General features: G+C 37.3%; 1 protein-coding gene across 1 annotated transcript in view; it reads left to right on the top strand.

Annotated features, from left to right (window-relative positions):
- The first annotated feature begins 4,249 nt into the window (after window positions 1–4,249).
- The window catches only part of LOC103703643 (187-kDa microtubule-associated protein AIR9-like), a 46,977-nt gene continuing 34,029 nt past the window's right edge, over window positions 4,250–17,197 (top strand). Inside the window, exons 1-9 of the mRNA XM_039114584.1 lie at window positions 4,250–4,351; window positions 4,853–5,814; window positions 6,029–6,094; window positions 14,052–14,117; window positions 14,275–14,346; window positions 14,461–14,526; window positions 14,631–14,693; window positions 14,774–14,839; window positions 15,979–16,078. Of these exons, the coding sequence (XP_038970512.1) occupies window positions 4,981–5,814; window positions 6,029–6,094; window positions 14,052–14,117; window positions 14,275–14,346; window positions 14,461–14,526; window positions 14,631–14,693; window positions 14,774–14,839; window positions 15,979–16,078 (1,333 nt within the window). The 5' untranslated portion in view covers window positions 4,250–4,351; window positions 4,853–4,980. The remainder of the gene's footprint in view (window positions 4,352–4,852; window positions 5,815–6,028; window positions 6,095–14,051; window positions 14,118–14,274; window positions 14,347–14,460; window positions 14,527–14,630; window positions 14,694–14,773; window positions 14,840–15,978; window positions 16,079–17,197) is intronic.

Below are 17,197 nucleotides of genomic sequence, written 5' to 3'. Positions count from 1 at the left end.
AAACTTTCTTTTGAAATTGTACATACAACGAGCCTGCTGAGGCCAAGTCTCTAACATCACAATTACTTGATCTTCATTCCACACCTGACGAAAACATTAAGTGTACCAAGTTGATTTATTCAGTTGGATTTGCAGGTGCTTAGATCTTTGAAACTTGATAGCATTTAAATTGCCGAGTGCAGCTATTTGGTGACTTGAGTAAGTGTTGCTGTCAATTCTCATAGCAAAACATAAAATCTTATGTGATGCATAAAGTTCCCTGGAGGGCAGGATTGAGATCGAAAACTATGGTTTATGCTACAAATTTCATGCCACAATGCAAGTCCATGGTACAAAAACTCACCATCTTCATTTAGCTTCTTAGCTTCTTCATAAGCTGTGCAGCTGATGCAGGAGCAAGTACATGGTGAGGAATGTATGTAGGAAGGGCATACATTTCTGTGGCAGCTGCTTTCCTTATGACCCATCCATGGTGAGGAGCAAGTACTTTCGCATAAGCCACTGATGCAGGGTCCTTCAGGAAATTTCCTCTGCAATATTAATTAGAAAGATTTGGAGGGTTAGGTGATACATGGCCCATAAATACATAGCACAAACATGATTCAAATCACAAATGTTTAGCAGCAAATATATTTATGAAGGCATCCTAGCATTGTCAAAGCCATAATATCCATCATAATTTAGAAAAACATGTTTATGTTTCAATGTTTGGGCATCTAAGTCAAGCTCAGATCCTCTCCAGTCACTGGAAGATACAGTTCAAGCGGCCACCATCAGCATCATGCAATGTGGGATGATCTGACAGGGCAATATATTTACACAATGGAAACTCATCAATAATTTCTCCTTTTTTTGAAGTTAAGGATTCAAGAGAATTATTAAGCATGAAAAAGAATTCTATACATGAGGTTGAGTGGCGTTAACTCAAAACATTTTTAGTTTGCTAAAAGTTCTGTTTTAGTGTCTTAAATTTATTGGGATCGAATGTAATCTGGGTAACACTTTCGATGCGGGGTTTGGTTCGACCTACTAACTGTTTTGAGTTCGTGTAAGGCTCGACCTAAAAAATTACGGCTAAGAAACCCTTAAACATGCTTAACAACAAATGTAGAGCTCTTAAACATGCTCTTCTATTACTAATAACATCTAAAATTAGTGAATTTTCCACCATATTGGGATGTTATTCATAATCATATATGATCATAGCTTTCCCAATAAGTCTTGGCAAGAGATGATTGAATGAATTCTTGGCTATCTTCTTGATGCACCCTGGGGCCTGGTCCTTGTAACTCATTATTCCAAAGGGCTCCTCACCAATCCTTTGGCCAAAAGAGGTCGTTTATTTTGCAAAGCATGCCTTATTATATTCCTTGAAAGGTACATTTAACCTATTCTTTTCTTGAGCGATAGGACCACTAGAAAAAAAAAAGAAGCAAAGTTATAGGTTAGTAGTTCCCACCTGATGGGATTATACTTAATTCTTTTTACATTCCCATGGTGACCAAATGAGGTTAGAAACAACATGGTTGCTTGCATATTGAGTGTTTTAGTCTTTCATATGTCATTCGTGCTTTTTGCAAAGAAAGGGCTAATTGTGATACCAACCCCCCACCCCCACCAAAAAATAAAATAAAATAAAAGATAGAAGGGCTAATTTTGCATCTGTTTAGAAACATCATGGTTGCTTGAAAGTTGAGTTTGAGTCTTTGAAATGCTATTCATGCTTTTTACAGAGGAAAAGGCTGGTTGTTGTACTCAAAGGAGAAAAAAGAAAAGGTGAGAAGGGCTAAAATTTGCATTTGTTGGAGTGTTTAATTCAATAATCAATCTGAGTGTCTTTCTTTTTCTTTGTATCAAAGAATTGAATCTTTGCCCGGGGATGTTAGTCGTGACTGTTCTATCTACCATCATGTTGCTCATGGCCTATAGAGTATTTTTGTTATTTTTCTGTTATGATGCGTGCTTCGTGTGCAATGGAAGAGTAGGGCTTCAGAAGTAGAGAGCCATTCGACTGAGTCCCGATTTAATTAGATAAGCGTGTGCACATGATTTGATTATAATATAAAAAATAATGATAAATTGTGCTTTTAATTATCTAAATTTAGGTTGATTTTTTTTTTTGGTAAAACAGACGATTCATATATGTCTAGTATGGGTATATCCAAGTGACAGGTTGGTCTAAAGTACCCCTCTAGGGTGCTCTACTACAAACGAGGCAACTCAGTCCACAACATTATTCGTCTTACAATAAATATGCTTAACCACCATGGACACATACTCCTTAGAGCACCTCAAGATATCGTGCAGGAGCGAGTGAGCAGTTCTAAATCCTGGATGGCCCTAAATCCCTAAACTCTATAAAACTTAAATTTGGTTTCTCTTATTTTGCTACTATTTTAATATCGTCCTTCTTCTTAATTTTGGCCACTTTCTCTCACCAGAAATCCTTACTATTGGCACTAACCGATGATTACGTGGTTGACTATGTGGCATAAACCACTTAGATAGATGATTAACTAGCATATTGGTGATGACGTGGTATTCTTTTCCTTGCTAGCACCACTATTGGCATATGGATGATGATGTGGCATAATAAATAAAAAATTTTTATTTTGACAATGCGACAAATGAGTGGTGATTTAGTATATAGGTGATGAAGTGATATATGGGCGATGATGCGGCATATAGCATACGATACAATAGAATTTTCTACCCAAAAGTGTCTAGTCGCCGAGTGTCATGTCATTGTCCATATGCCACATCATCATATATATGCTACACCATCACCCATATGCCATAAATTATGCTTTTGGTTCTCTAATTTTTACAAATATTTTTACATTGTTCTTATAATTTAAAAATTTCTAATTAGGAGGAGGAGAAAGGTTGCGCGATTGTAAGCGCAAGTGGGAGGAGGTGTTGGCAAGCTTGAGCGGAGGGCTCGACAATAGAGGAAAGGCAGGGACTTGATGGAGGAGGTTGGGGTGGAGTGGGTGTAGCATCATGGCTAAGGCAAAAAGGCTACATGAAATCATGCTTGAAAATTGAAGAACTTAATTAGAAATTTTAAACTTTAACGATCATATAGAAATATTTGCAAAACTTAGTAAACTAAAAACATAATTTATTATATATAGGTGATGATGTGGCACTTAGCGAGAGAAAATTCTGATGAGAGAAAATAGTCGGAATAGGGAGAAAGGACGATATTAAAATAGTTGCAAAATAATAAATTCCAAATTTGAGCATTTTGAAATTTAAAAATTTATTAAAAATTTGACTTAAACTCGAACGACTAAATGCATAATTTATCCTAAAATTTTTCTAAAAAGATATATGTAATTGTTAGAAAACAGGGCATGTAAATCACCACTGCCACCTAGATATATCGGCAGGAATTGATGCTTAATTAACAGAATATTAAATATTTCATAGTGCTTCAATCAAAATATCTACAAACCAATGTTGTAAATCAGACTGCACCAGGTTTGTTAGAGGGTCGCATCATTGATATTCGCAGGGCCACATAGCGTAATATAAACAATATATCTGGTCAGGGTGGTCATGTACCTAAAACTTGACCTAAATTCCAATTGATCTTGGCGTTATCCAAAAGTACATCCTAATCAAAGTTTCAGCAACCTCTGTCTCCGAAATGCTTGCCTCTCTCGCTTTCCGTTTCCGCCATGGAGCTTTAAAAAGATTTTAACCAGATAGCCCCCTAACAGGAGATTGATTTATTACACACTCCTTGCATTAGTTCATGGTCCAAAGCGCCCACATTAGAAGAATCTCGGCCGTCCGTATAGTTTGGGCCGTACATCGAATGGTGCTACTTAGCCGTCAACCGACAAATTATTTTATTCGATAAAGAACGAAGTCTCCAACAGCTGTCACCGCGGTCTACGTACCGCAGCTTACAGTCACCCCCCCGCTAGTCACAAGTATTGCAGAAGAACGTGTCACAGAGAAACGGGAACCATTGGAAGATTAAATACTCCTTTAATCCTCTATATGCCACGTTTCCGTTTATTTTTTATCTTCTCTACGTGGCGCTCATTTACCTCGTTGGACGGAAGTTCTACACAGAACCATATCCTCTCCGACGTAGTACCGACAGGGGAAGGGCGTTTTGGTCAAAGGAATCCCCTTTTTGGCCTTTTTCTTGAAAGGATACCAACAAATACCGTACCGAAGCGGGATTTTTTCACCGTTTATTAATCACTTTTTAGTTAAGTAATTATGATTACTTTTTTAGACGCTTCAGCTCGAATCTTTCTTTTTTCAGCGCTTCTCTCTCTCCCTCTCTCTCGCGTGCTCACTGGTGGGTAGACTAAGATTGTCAGGAGAGGTGAGTAGGGTTTGGTTTCGATCTGACCGATTCACGGGTTTGGAAGGTGAAATGCCAGTGATCACCGTGTGGAATCTTCTCTGTTTTGTTTCCCATTTGGATTTTTTTAAGTTTCATTTTTCTTTCTTTTTGAGTAGATCGATGCAGTACTTTCCGATCTTGGTTTTGGGACATACATTCCGTCAAGATCGCAGGAAATGTTGGATTTAGTTTGATTTCTGTTTTATCTTGCGTGTTTTGAGGGTTTTAACTGGTTTGATGCTAAGATCGGAATATTTCCTTTTCTTTTCTTAGACTTCTTGAAGTATCATGGGATCGGGACCTTGTAATTGTGATTTTTTTTTATTGTTCATACGAACTGATGCGGATGGGGTTATATGTTTTTGTCTAGAAGTCGTATATTGTGTTGAATCTTATATTGGAAAGTTCTGAAAGTGAGCTAAAGTTCGAGTTTTGTAGGTAGGAAAGTTCTAAGAATCGACTTTTCTGTCGATCCTGCAGTGGGTTTTGAGGGATTTCTGCGTATGAGATGTGATTGTGACGGGATCTTGCGTGGTTTGAGGGAGGGTGGGGTCGCTACCTGCTTGAAGTATCTTGGCTGAGGGCGCGATTGTGCTGAACTGCATCCAATGGAGGCTCTACCTGAGAATCATAGTGAGGATGGAGAGAACATGATCCGGTCTGCGGCGTCCTCGAAGCAATCCTCAGTGGCTTCAGCTGAAAGTGTGAAGAAATCATCGAAATTGGCGAAACATGGTGGAGTCATGCCAGCATCCAAAGCTTCCGGGACTTTTTCATCTGTCAGCAAGAAGATGGAAGATGTCGGGGTACCAGATATGAGCTCCACTAGGTCTAATTCCAGGTTCATGAAGCCAACCGTCACTTCAAACGCTGTTTCTTTGCATAGAAGAAAAAGCACGGGAGGCTTGGCAGAGAAGCACCCGGCTTCAGCTCCAAAACGACAGGAAAATGGAGGTGCAATTGGTGGTAAAAAGGTGTCTCCATCGATTTCAGATCCTGGAAAGAGGAGTAACGTTGAAAGTAGGCGTTCATCACTGCCTTCTGTTAGCTCAAAAGCTCCAAACTCGGTGACACGCTTGGAGACAAAGAAGTCGCCTACACTCTCACATTTATCCTCTACCAAGTCTGATAGGAGCAAGCCATATTTGACACCAAAACCCTCGGTTAGGCCATCGGCATCAGTTTCCTCCTGGAAAAGGGTCCCTTCAATTTCAGCGGACAGTTCCGATGGCTGCAGTAGTCTCAGAAGGGTGGCTTCTCATGTTTCTTCTCCATCAGCATGCTCACCTTCAGTATCTAGCAGCTCTAAATTGGGACCCTTGTCCTCCTCAGTGGACAGGGGTTCTTCTTTATCAGGTCGGAGGAAAGCTTCAACTCCAGAGAGTTGTGATACTCGCTTAATCATGCTCCCACAGATTGAGGTCAAAGCTGGGGACGAGCGGGTAAGTGCTGAATGTCACTTATGTTTGGGTTTTTTGGGACACTGAAATTGAATGCCCTCTGTCTCTCTCCCCCCTCCTGTTCAAACCATATTCAAAGAAAAGGAAAACCAAATAAGATTACTTCATTGGAATATCTTATTAGCTTTAGCCACATTGCTTAATAACATTATTAATCTAACTGTAGTTTTTTCTGATTTTCTAATCGTTTTCTCAGAGGCTGGATTTAAGAGGTCATAGAGTTCATAGTCTTGGCGCCTTGAACTTGTCACCAAATTTGGAGGTAACCATATCATATTCAATGACCATCTTAAGTTATTTTCTTAAAACTAGCTAATATTATTTCAAATGAGAAACAAAAGTATTTCTCCTTTCATGGTTTGAAATACTGAGACCACTGTGTGAATGATAGAAAATCAGTGAAAAGAACAACTGACTTTGTTTATACTCCTCTAGGTATTTACAATTCCCATATTTAATGATGAAAAATCTTCACTATTTTTGTCCATTAAGAACTTGTGTTCTTAAGCCTTATTCTTAACCTTTTGTTCGCCATTTAGAAAATCTCTATCGTCAGAGTTGCTTACTTATGTGAGCTTTCCAGGCTTAGACCTCTGGAAAGCCTTTTCAGCATATGTATATTATACATGCAATGTTTCCTTCTTTTCTTTTTTATTTGAAACTTATTTCTCTTATTCCATATCAAAAAATCACTCTAAAATAGTATCTTGCACCTTTGATGTTTGTTTCATGCAAGGTTGGCGGAACCGTCTCGAATCGTTCGGTTTGGGGCGTCCCGAGCTATACCAGCCGCGGACTGGGACGGTTCCGGCGACGAAAATGAGACGGCGCCGGAGGAGGAGAAGACGAAGGAAAAGGAGGAAGAGAGAGAGAGTTAGCAGGCGAGGGAGAGGGAGAGGAAAGTCGAGGCCGGTCGGCGGAGGCTGGGGAGCAGCGAAAGAGGGGCTCGCTCCGGTCTCCTGTTTCGTTTGAAATAGGGGCCGGTGGGGCCTCTTTTATTTTTGGAGTGTTTAAGTGAAAGTCGACAAACCCATTGCCGACTTCATTTATTTTTTTTGAATAAAAAAAATGAAGTCGGCAATTAGTTTGCCAACTTTCACTTAAAAATTTCAAAAATAAAAGGACCCCCTCCGACCCTTGTTTTGAACGAAACAAGGGACCGGAGTGGAGTCCTTCTTTTGTGGTTTTTTGGCAGCTCTTCAACGTCCGCCTCCACACGGCGGCTCTGCGGCCTTTGCCTCCACATGGCGGCTCTCCGGCCCTCCGCCGACTCTCTGCTGGCTCTCGCTGCCTCCTCCTTCTCTCTCTTTTCTTCTCTCGTTCTCCCTCTTCCTCGCCTCTTCTACTATGTCAGTATAGGCCCGACATGACACAACGTAGGCCCGTACCAACTCATGCCGCCAGACAACTGGTATGGTGCTCAGTATCGGTTCTGCTGACCTTGGTTTCATATTTACTTTAGAATGGACTCATTCCCTAAGACCTAGAATATTTGGGTTAAGGACCATAACTTAGGCGCCGTTTGGGGAGCTGTTGGTAGTAGAGCTTTTGGAAGTAGAGCTGTTGGAAGTAGAGCTTTTATAAAAAGCTATTTGTTGTTTCGTAACTATATTTCTAAAGTGCTGTGGCACTTTAACATGTGTTTGGTAAACAAACTGAGAAAATACTTTTGTATAACAAAATTACCATAAAGAATATTGCATAGTATTATACAATAGAGCATAATAAAATATAACATATATTAATACATAAATATATGATATTGTATAATATTACTGTAATGTAATATAATATTATTATAATATAGTAATATAACATTGTATACTATAGCATAATAATTTAATATAATATTAAATTATTTAACATAACATATCAATGTATTATGCTATAATTAATATAATATTATATTTATAGTATAATACAATAATAAAGGTACAAAATATTATATTTATTAGCGCACATTAATTTTTTATATTATAATATAATATTAAATTATTTAACATAACATTAAAATGTATTATGATATAATGTAATATAATATTATATTTATAGTATAATATAATAATAAAGGTATAAAATATTATAATTATTAGCGTAAATTAATTTTGCATAATATAACATAATATTAAATTATTTAACATAACATATTAATGTATTATGATATAATGTAATATAAAAAATAGGAAACAAGAATACCTTTTCTTGCACGGAAGAGAGTCTGATCTATGGCTAGAGTTCTTTGTTAGGGCTCCAGCAGATTTTTAGGTTTATAAAGGGACAAAGTATGTAATTATTATATTTTATTATCGGTATTTTGGTTAAAAAATAGCTTCCAACAAAGCTTAAAATAGTTTTTTCGGAAAGCTCCAAAATGGAGCTTCTTTCAAAAAGCTGTTTTTAGCTTTCTGAAAAAGCTAAAACAGCTTTTCGAAATTTTTACTAAACATCCTTTTTCTTTTGGAGGGCTAGAAAGTGCTTTTTGGCCCTCCAAAAGCTCCCCCAAATGGGGCCTTAATTGTTAGGCAAAACTGCAAAAATATATTAAATGATAATGTTATTGAATTGAAGTCAGCTTGTCAATCATGGAAAATGAAAAAAAGCTACAATTCTTGTAAAAACATAGCACATACAAAATGGGTTATCATATTTTAAATAATAACCATAGCCACCAATAGATATTTTATGCCATTTTGAGTTTTGAATTGAAGATTCCTTTTTGCCCTTTCCCATTTATCTTCTTTTCTGGCCAACTATGCTATTAGAACATGCTTATAAGTTATAAACATATTTTGAACTCCTTTTCTTGGAATTCTCTAGCATATACATGCTATATCTGGTATTCATCGTATCCAATTGTGTTGTTATGATCATAACAACAGGTTCAATTCCAATTATTTAGGGTTTGTTCGATTAATCCTTTGCGTCATACATTGCTATTCAAGTTTACATTTATGCTAGAACTTATAAAATTCTTATACAATTTTCATCCATGTCTTCTTTGCACCCTTGCTCCATGCAAAAAATGGAAACAGAAAACAGAATCCATCACCACAAATTGTTCTCTGTCCTTATGAAAGTTCACTTAGATTCTTCATCAAGTTTAGTTGAATATGAATGCACCAAAGAAGTGACACATCAACCAACTTTATAAGAAGTTGAGTTTTGATGGTTATGCATACAAGAAAAGCACTGTTTTACCTAGTAAGATGTTGGAGGATTTTATGTACATGGAATGGAGCTCTGGAGGAAGCTCCATTGTTTATTTTTGGTGTGCATCACATTTGATAACATAACGGGCTAAATTGAAGACCGGGGGAATTGAGCTTGAAAATATATATATATAGACAAGCAAGCATCCAAAGGCCCTTTGTCATAAGCTGATGCCGAATACTGCTTTTCTTCTTTTGATGACAATCATGGGAAGCATAACCTTCATTCATGATCATCAACCTAAAAAATTATGGCCACATCTTCATGGCGATATGCCAAGTGAAGATAGAATAATCATAGTAGCTTTCATTGAAGTTAATATGAGAAATGACATGGTAAAAATGTTCAAATTAGGTGCATGTACCCTATTATGAGATAGAATTGGCAGGCACCACAGGGAGGGCTAAAAGTTTAGCAAGTGGTTTCTTGTAGACCTCATTATGTATTTTATTTTAAGGATTAACATTCTTCATGCTTATCAGGTAAATACGTTTGCTATACAATTTCAGTGATTAAAGCGCAAAGCTATTTCATCTTCATGATGTGAGCAGATGACTATGCCATTTTTCTGGATAGAGCTAGGAACATCTGAAAGAATTTCACAAGCCTTGAAAGATTTGTAAATGCAAGCCTTATGTTTATAAAGTCACTCAAATCTAATAATGGCCTCTCCTCTAAGGCCCTGTTTGGGGGAGCTGTTAGTAGTAGAGCTTTTGGAAGTAGAGCTGTTGGAAGTAGAGCTGTCTGAAGCAGAGCGTTTATAAAAAGTTGTTTCCTGTTTGGTAACTATATTTTTAAAGTGCTGTGGCACTTTAACATATGTTTGGTAAATAAACTGAGAAAGTACTTTTATGTGACAAAATGACCATAAAGAACATTACCAGTATTATACAACAGAGTATAATAAAATATAATATGTATTAATGCATAAATATATGATATAATATAATATTAATGTAATGTAATATAATATTATTATAATATAATACTATAACATTATGTATTATAGAATAATAATTTAATATAATATTAAATTATTTAACATAACATATCAATGTATTATGATATAATGTAATATAATATTATATTTATAGTATAATATAATAATAAATATATAAAATATTGTAATTATTAGTGTAAATTAATTTTTCATCCTTCTAATGACCATTTATCTCTCTAACAAATTTTCTAGCTAGGTGATAAAATTGGTTAAATAATTAGTACTATTTTTATTTATTTATTTATTTATTTATTTAGATCAGATTATTTGTCACTCACTCATTATTTTTTTTTTTTATTTATTTTATTTAGTTATTTATTTATTTATTATTTTATTTAATTGAAATATAGAGGGGTCGTCGGTCATGGGTGGTGGCCGACATGGTGGCTGCCACTGTGGGCAGCCACAAGCTCCCAAAGCAAAAAAAAAAAAGAAAAAAAAAGAAGAGGAAGAATCAATAGAGGCAGCGGCGTTGAGAGGAAGAAGAAGATAGAGAGGGAGAGAGAGGGGATGGGTGAGAGAGGAAGAGGTGGGATAAGGGTTTTGGGAAAAAAAGTGAGATTTAAATGGGGGTATTTCGGTCCAAAAAACAGCTTTACGACAAAGCTGAAAACAGAATTTTCGGAAAGCTCCAAATTGGAGCTTCTCCCCAAAAGCTGTTTTCAGCTTTCCGCAAAAGCTGAAACAGCTTTCCGAAAATTTTACCAAACACCATTTTTTATCTAAAAGTACTTTTAGAGGGCCAGAAAGTGCTTTTTGGCCCTCCAAAAGCTCCCCCAAACAGGGCCTAAGGAGCAGAGCAAGAACTGAAATGGTTTTGTGGAGAGCTGATGGCTTCTTAGTCATGTTTCTCTGGCACTATTTACAGAAAAAAGATTGGAGCTTATGATTGGCATGAATGACTAACACTAAAGAATGACATTTTTACCATGAACTAGCCTTATAAACCTGAAATAATTGAGGGAGAAACTTGCCATGCAGTTTCAGTATCAGTGCAGTGTGAGAAGATCATCTAGATGAGGATTATTAATATGGGATTGGACTGGAGTGCTCATGAAATAGCTCAGATTGATTAAACTATGCTTGAACAAAGATAATTACCCAAAGGGTATGGTGGGAGGGTTCAATTTTGAGTCAAATTAAGAAGGCTGAGAAGACAATGTAAATGATGATGGAAGGGACGTACATCAAAATGGTTTTAGGAACATACGGAGCCATGACAAAAGGAACAAAAAGTTAAGAAAGATCCATGAATGGTAGATCATGAGTGGTGTCCTTGATATAGGTGCTATTTTATGACTATATAAAAGTTTGTATATACTAAAACAGTAGTAACTTTCATGTCCTTTTTGTTTTCCCTCTCATAATTATTAAGTGCACTATTTTTTCATGATAGCAGATAAAAATTAAGGTTATAGTTAGAAGATGATGGTAGACATGTAACTCTTGATAATGGACAGGTAAATCTTGATGATCTATCTCTTTACGAAGATAAAGTTTTATACAGGCAATAGCTCTTTGAAAGAAATGCAAGTAATTAGAGCCAAACGTAAGGAGAATAACAAATCAATCCTTGACTTTAAGTTGTCTATCAATAAGGAAGATAGAGTTGAAAAGTAGAATGAAAGAGGAGAAGGTTTCTCTTGATTGAGAAATAGAAGAGAATAGAATAGTCAATGAGGGGATTAGAGAAAGCAGGACACCTTTGTTTTTTTGGTTGGAAGATAGTAGGACACTTTAGTAGCTTTTCATGCTGGGATCCTACTCACAGGAGTGCTCTATAAAGATCCACTTTCAGAGTTGCATCAAGCTATAATGTTCTAGGGGTATTACCACAAGAAAATTTTTAGGCATAAATGAATTTGAAGAATAGTGTGTTTGGGTAGATCACCATACAACAATATATAACGACCCGAAAATTTTGAAAACCAGATCTGGAAAGTTTACAGAATAACAGAATATTCGAATTATAATAATAGATGGTAGGATTATAGTATGAGAGGGGTGGTTTGTTAAGCCATTCTATCACTTAGGACCTTATTTTAGTATAAGCTTGATGCTCATAAAGTACATCTAAGGGTTAGAAACAAAAGATTTTATAAAGGGATCTAAGTTTGTGATTATGTCACATCTCATATTGTAATTTACCGAGAGGGATAGTGGGCAGGTTTGTATAGTGCAGGTCAGGGTGAAGGATTGGAGAATAGGATGTTAGGTTGGGTACGAGATTCAGTATAAGAGGAATTTTTTGTTTGATAACTGGCTAAAAGTAGTCTTAGTAATGGTTTTTTTGCAAGGATTTAAGTCCATATGGGGATGGGACATCCACCATCTCGAGTGTTAGGATATGGCGCTTCCGGTTCCATGGAAAAATTGGGATTGCTCTGTCCCATGGGATCTAAGTCCCCAGTCTTTGGAATTCTAGATGTGTCTATAAGCATGCAAAAATAGGTGGCAAAAGAAAGTTAGGGTTTATTGCAGAAAAACTTGGTAGTTATAGATCATCAAGTTATGATGTTAGGGACGGAACATGGGAATTGGAGAAATTAAGTGTTTGATGTTTAATAATGATTTGTTAGTTGGTTCTCATGGCGGTTAAAATATGTCATTGAAAAAAGGTGGATTTTGATGGTTAGAACATAAAAATGATTGAGGAAAGGTTTGGTGGCAAGTTAGTACATTTCTGAGGATTTGCTTTTGGGTTAGGTATTTGTAACAATTTAGAACCTCACCCAAAAAGGCTAGCTAAGAAGGTATTTTTTGGGTTCCTTGGCCCTGCATAAGTACCTAGGATTTATCTAGTACATAATTGATATTGGATTAAGCACACACCTAGTACAGGTCCTCACGCACTCTGCCATTTAAATCTTAGCATCCTTGTCAAGCTAAGAGTCCAAATTCAATCAAATCCAATTATACCAAATCCAAACAAAAACACCACGTTTGACCCATGGTTAGCCTCAAAAGGCCCATATTACACTGCCCTTAGTCCACATAGGCCATGGGCTTGGTCCGCTCTAATGTTATTTATAAAGAACTTGGATCTCACCTAAAAAAACTAGCCAAGAAGGTATTTTTTGGATTCCTTGGCCCTGTATAAATACACAAGATCTATCTAGTGTATAACTAATTTGGGACTAGACACGCCATCATGATCCTACATTAGAGCTTTTGGACCTCGTTTAATGTAGTGATGATGTGCTAGGAGCTTAGGTTGCTTCAATGGGCATGGAATGTTGTTGCATTTGAGGGATGCTTGTAGGCTTTGTGAACCTTCTGCACCTTGAGTTAGTGCAGTGATTGATGGTGATGGAATGATGATGTTGACTTATATATAAGAGGTTATATATAATAGTTTTGGGTTAAATGGGCCTACATAAGAGCTTTTGGACCTTGTCTGATTTTGTTAGGTTTACATTACCTGGTTTGGGTTTTTCGGATCTAGTATGCTTATGGCCTTTTTATTTTTATTTTATTTTCTAGTTCAGGTAGGCAAAGGTGAGCTAGCTTGGACTTTTGTAGGTATTGAGCTGGGTAAAAAGGGCTTTGTGTGTTAGGCAGGCTTAGTGGGCTATGTAAAGGCTTAATGCTTCGTATGCCAGGTGGATTAGATAAGAGTACAAGTATTTGGATAATGCCAGTTTTGGTATACACAATCTGCATGTTTAATACAATAACCTTATTTTTTGTTTACCAGGCATAGAATTTATCAGGATGTGCATTTCTATTTGGAGGAGTGGTCTATCTTAAGTTGATAATGTTGATTTGATTACATAATAACTGGTATGTCTGTTTCAGCTGTATATGATCAGATGAGGCGAGATTGCTGTTTATTCATTTAGACAATTGGGAATTTGGGACTTATCTTTCCATTGACAGCATTTATAGTCCTTTGCTTTCTTTTTTTCCTTCTATGTTCATCTCAAAATGGTCATAGGGACTACTTTGTGCATTTGAAACAATTTACAGAGTACTTGCTTTTATGATTAGTAATATTTCTAGTTTGTAGTTTGTTTATCTCAGGGATAATGTGCTATCATCTGTGGAGGGTATTGAGATTTTGAAGCGTTTGAAGGTATGCTTTCTCAATTAGTTTCTTTAGAATCTTTTCTTTTTAATCTTTTAAGTTCAATAGGTTTTTGCTTTTCTAGCATCTCCATTACCTAACAGTTAAGAACAGGTCAATAGCTCGGGATTGATTATGTATATTCTTTTCTATACCTGCTTTGTAGGTTCTTGATCTGAGCTTTAATGATTTTAAGGGGCGTGGTTTTGAGCCTCTTGGAAATTGCAAAGTCCTGCAGGTTTGCACATCTCTCATCTCTGCTTATTGCCTTGAAATAAATATGTTCGATATAAATAGTTTACAAAATTTTCGTTTCTGCACCAAAAAAATGATATATCCCTTGTTAATTCAGCAACTTTACCTCGCTGGAAATCAAATAACATCGCTTGCCAGTCTTCCTCAACTTCCTAATCTGGAGGTAACTTTTATCATATTCCAAACCTCGACACCATCTCTTTTTCAATTGCCATGGCATATTAACTATCTTTTACGGGTTTGAAAAAGAATTTCCTTTTCTTCCAGTTTCTCTCTGTTGCACAGAACAGGTTAAAATCACTTTGCATGGCTAGTCAGCCTCGACTTCAGGTCATCTAGTCTCAAATTATACTCTCAATAGTAATGCTTTCTTTTAGTCCTTCAATTTCGTTTATTTGGTGCTCACACAGGTATTGGCAGCTAGCAAAAACAAAATATCAACTCTGAAGGGTTTCCCGCACTTACCGCAACTTGAGGTTAATTTTTTATTATTGTCTTATTTATTTTTAACTTAAGCAAATTGCTTATTTTCCTGCCCTTTCTGAATACCAGCCAAAAACTTTCTTGCATTATAACCCAAGACTGCTTATATAATGCTTGCTGGCTATTGTTTGAACACACTTCGAATGCTAGACACCTTGATCTAAGAACTACTATGTTTCACAGGAATACATGTTCCAATTGTTTTTTTGTCTTAAGGTTGTTAAACATTAACAGAAGTTGCCAGATTTTCTCTAAGCCTCAAAAATGTCTCTATTAAGAGTTGTCTTTTTATTAAACCAAGCATGAAATTACCTGATGTAGTAAACACATAGAGTTGTGTCGTTTTATTAAACCTTCAGAGTAATGACTGTTCAACACAAGATATTTAAGACTACAGGTATCAGTATGTTTTCATTGTAGTGTAGATGCATCTAGACATAAGGTCAAACAAATTTCCTCCTAATGTCTTTCTCGCAGAAATAGTTATGACTGTTTTGGATGACATGTATGAAAGGAATATGATGTTTGAAAGGTGCTGAGCAATGACTATACGGCAGCAGTTGCTGTTGACAGTGGTTAAATAAGTGACAATAATTTGTTGACCAAGTGAATAATGATGCCTACTGCAGGCTAGTTTGTGTATATTGTCAAATAAATGGTACTTGAAAAGTGTTACCATGAATTGTTTATTAGGGGTGCAATCGAGCCGAGCTGCTAGAGGCTCGACCTCGACTCGATTTAAAATACTTGGTCTTGAAACTTGACTCGAGATCGATCGGGCCTTAATATCCAAGCTCGAACTTGACGTGGTAAAAAAAAACAGTACTTGAGATCGACTCGACTTGACTTGAATAGCAATCGAGCGATACTCGAGCCTGAGTTCGAGCTCGAATTCGAGCCTTACAATGAACAATAGGGATGCAAATAAGCCAAGCAACTTGTGAGCTACTCAAGTATTTTATAGCAGCAACTCTTTGAGAATAACCTTAGATATCTTGCTCTAGAAAATTCAGATCATATCCCTTTGTCCATGTGAAAGAGCAATGTATGTTTCAGACAATTTAGATCTATTTTTTTAGAAGTAATGCTGGTTCATTTATTGTTACATATATGGAACTTTAAATATGTGCAGCATTTGCGTGTGGAGGAGAATCCTATACTAGAGATGCCTCACTTGGAAGCTGCATCGATATTGCTTGTTGGCCCTACCCTAAAGAAGTTTAACGATAAAGGTATCTTTCAAGTTCATCAATCTTTAATCATTTTGCAAGTTTTTTTAAAATGATCTTTTTTTTTGTAGGAATTTTGTTTATTTATCTTTCAACCATTCATCTATGCAGAGAGTTACTCTTAAATCTTAACTATCTTTTTGGTGCATGTTGCTTTTGTACCTGTCAATATATTCTTGTCTCGTCTGATTTTTGTCTTTCTCCCCTGCCCTAATTCTTTCCTTTTTTTTCAGTATGCTTAATATTCTAGAGTTATTCCATATAAGGATTTCTGTACTGACCCATACTGCTTGGTGCTGGGAGTATCGTACTGACCCAATAAGGTATGAGTGCAGTGTGGGGGCTTGATATGATTGTACTGACACATGGTACTGCTGCAGTCTTGCCTTCAGCAGTGTACCATGTGTCAGTACAGGGGTGTAAATACTGATCAGACCTGTATGATAAAATACATGTACAGTGTCTGATACTGACACTAAAAATCTCAATTTCGTATGTTTTATTTTTTAACTATATCTTAGCATGCATGAAAATGCAACTAACTATTGACTTCCAGTAAAGAATGTTTCTTTATACTTTATACCATGGCTTAAGGTTAGGGCTGGAAGTGGGCTCGGGCCGGCCCGAAGCCCATCGGGCCGGGCTGCCTGCGGGCCGGGCTATGGGTTAAAAACTTAAGCCCAATTCTATTTCGGGCCGGGCTCGGGCTGAAATCTTAAGCCCAATTCTATTTCAGGCCGGGCTCGGGTTTTCCATTGGCCCGGCCCGGGCCCAGCCCGAGCCCGGGCCCAATGCGAGGGCGGAGTTAAAAGGGGGAGAAGATTCGAAGAGAGCGGGCGAGAGAAAGAGAAAGCGCGCGCGAGGGGGAGCAAGAGAGAGGCGAGGAACCGGTGGAGGGGGTGGGTGATTCGAGGGAGCGCTGGAATCTGAGCCGTTGTGTCTGCCGCGTGATCGGATCTGCGCCGTGGGTCGCCGGTCGTGGTCGCGCCGGGGGCCGGGGAGGCGGTCGGCGTTCTTCAAGGCGAGCTTGGCCTGCTTCCTGACCAGATCCGAGGCTCTGGTGAGTTGGATTTGGGCGATTTTGAGGATTATTTTGGACTCGGTAGGGGTTTGTTTGCCGGT

This window comes from Phoenix dactylifera, chromosome 16 (genome assembly GCF_009389715.1).
Source record: "Phoenix dactylifera cultivar Barhee BC4 chromosome 16, palm_55x_up_171113_PBpolish2nd_filt_p, whole genome shotgun sequence".
Lineage (NCBI taxonomy): Eukaryota > Viridiplantae > Streptophyta > Magnoliopsida > Arecales > Arecaceae > Phoenix > Phoenix dactylifera.
Note: the sequence above shows the minus strand (reverse complement) of the source record. Positions and strands in the feature narration are given on the sequence as shown.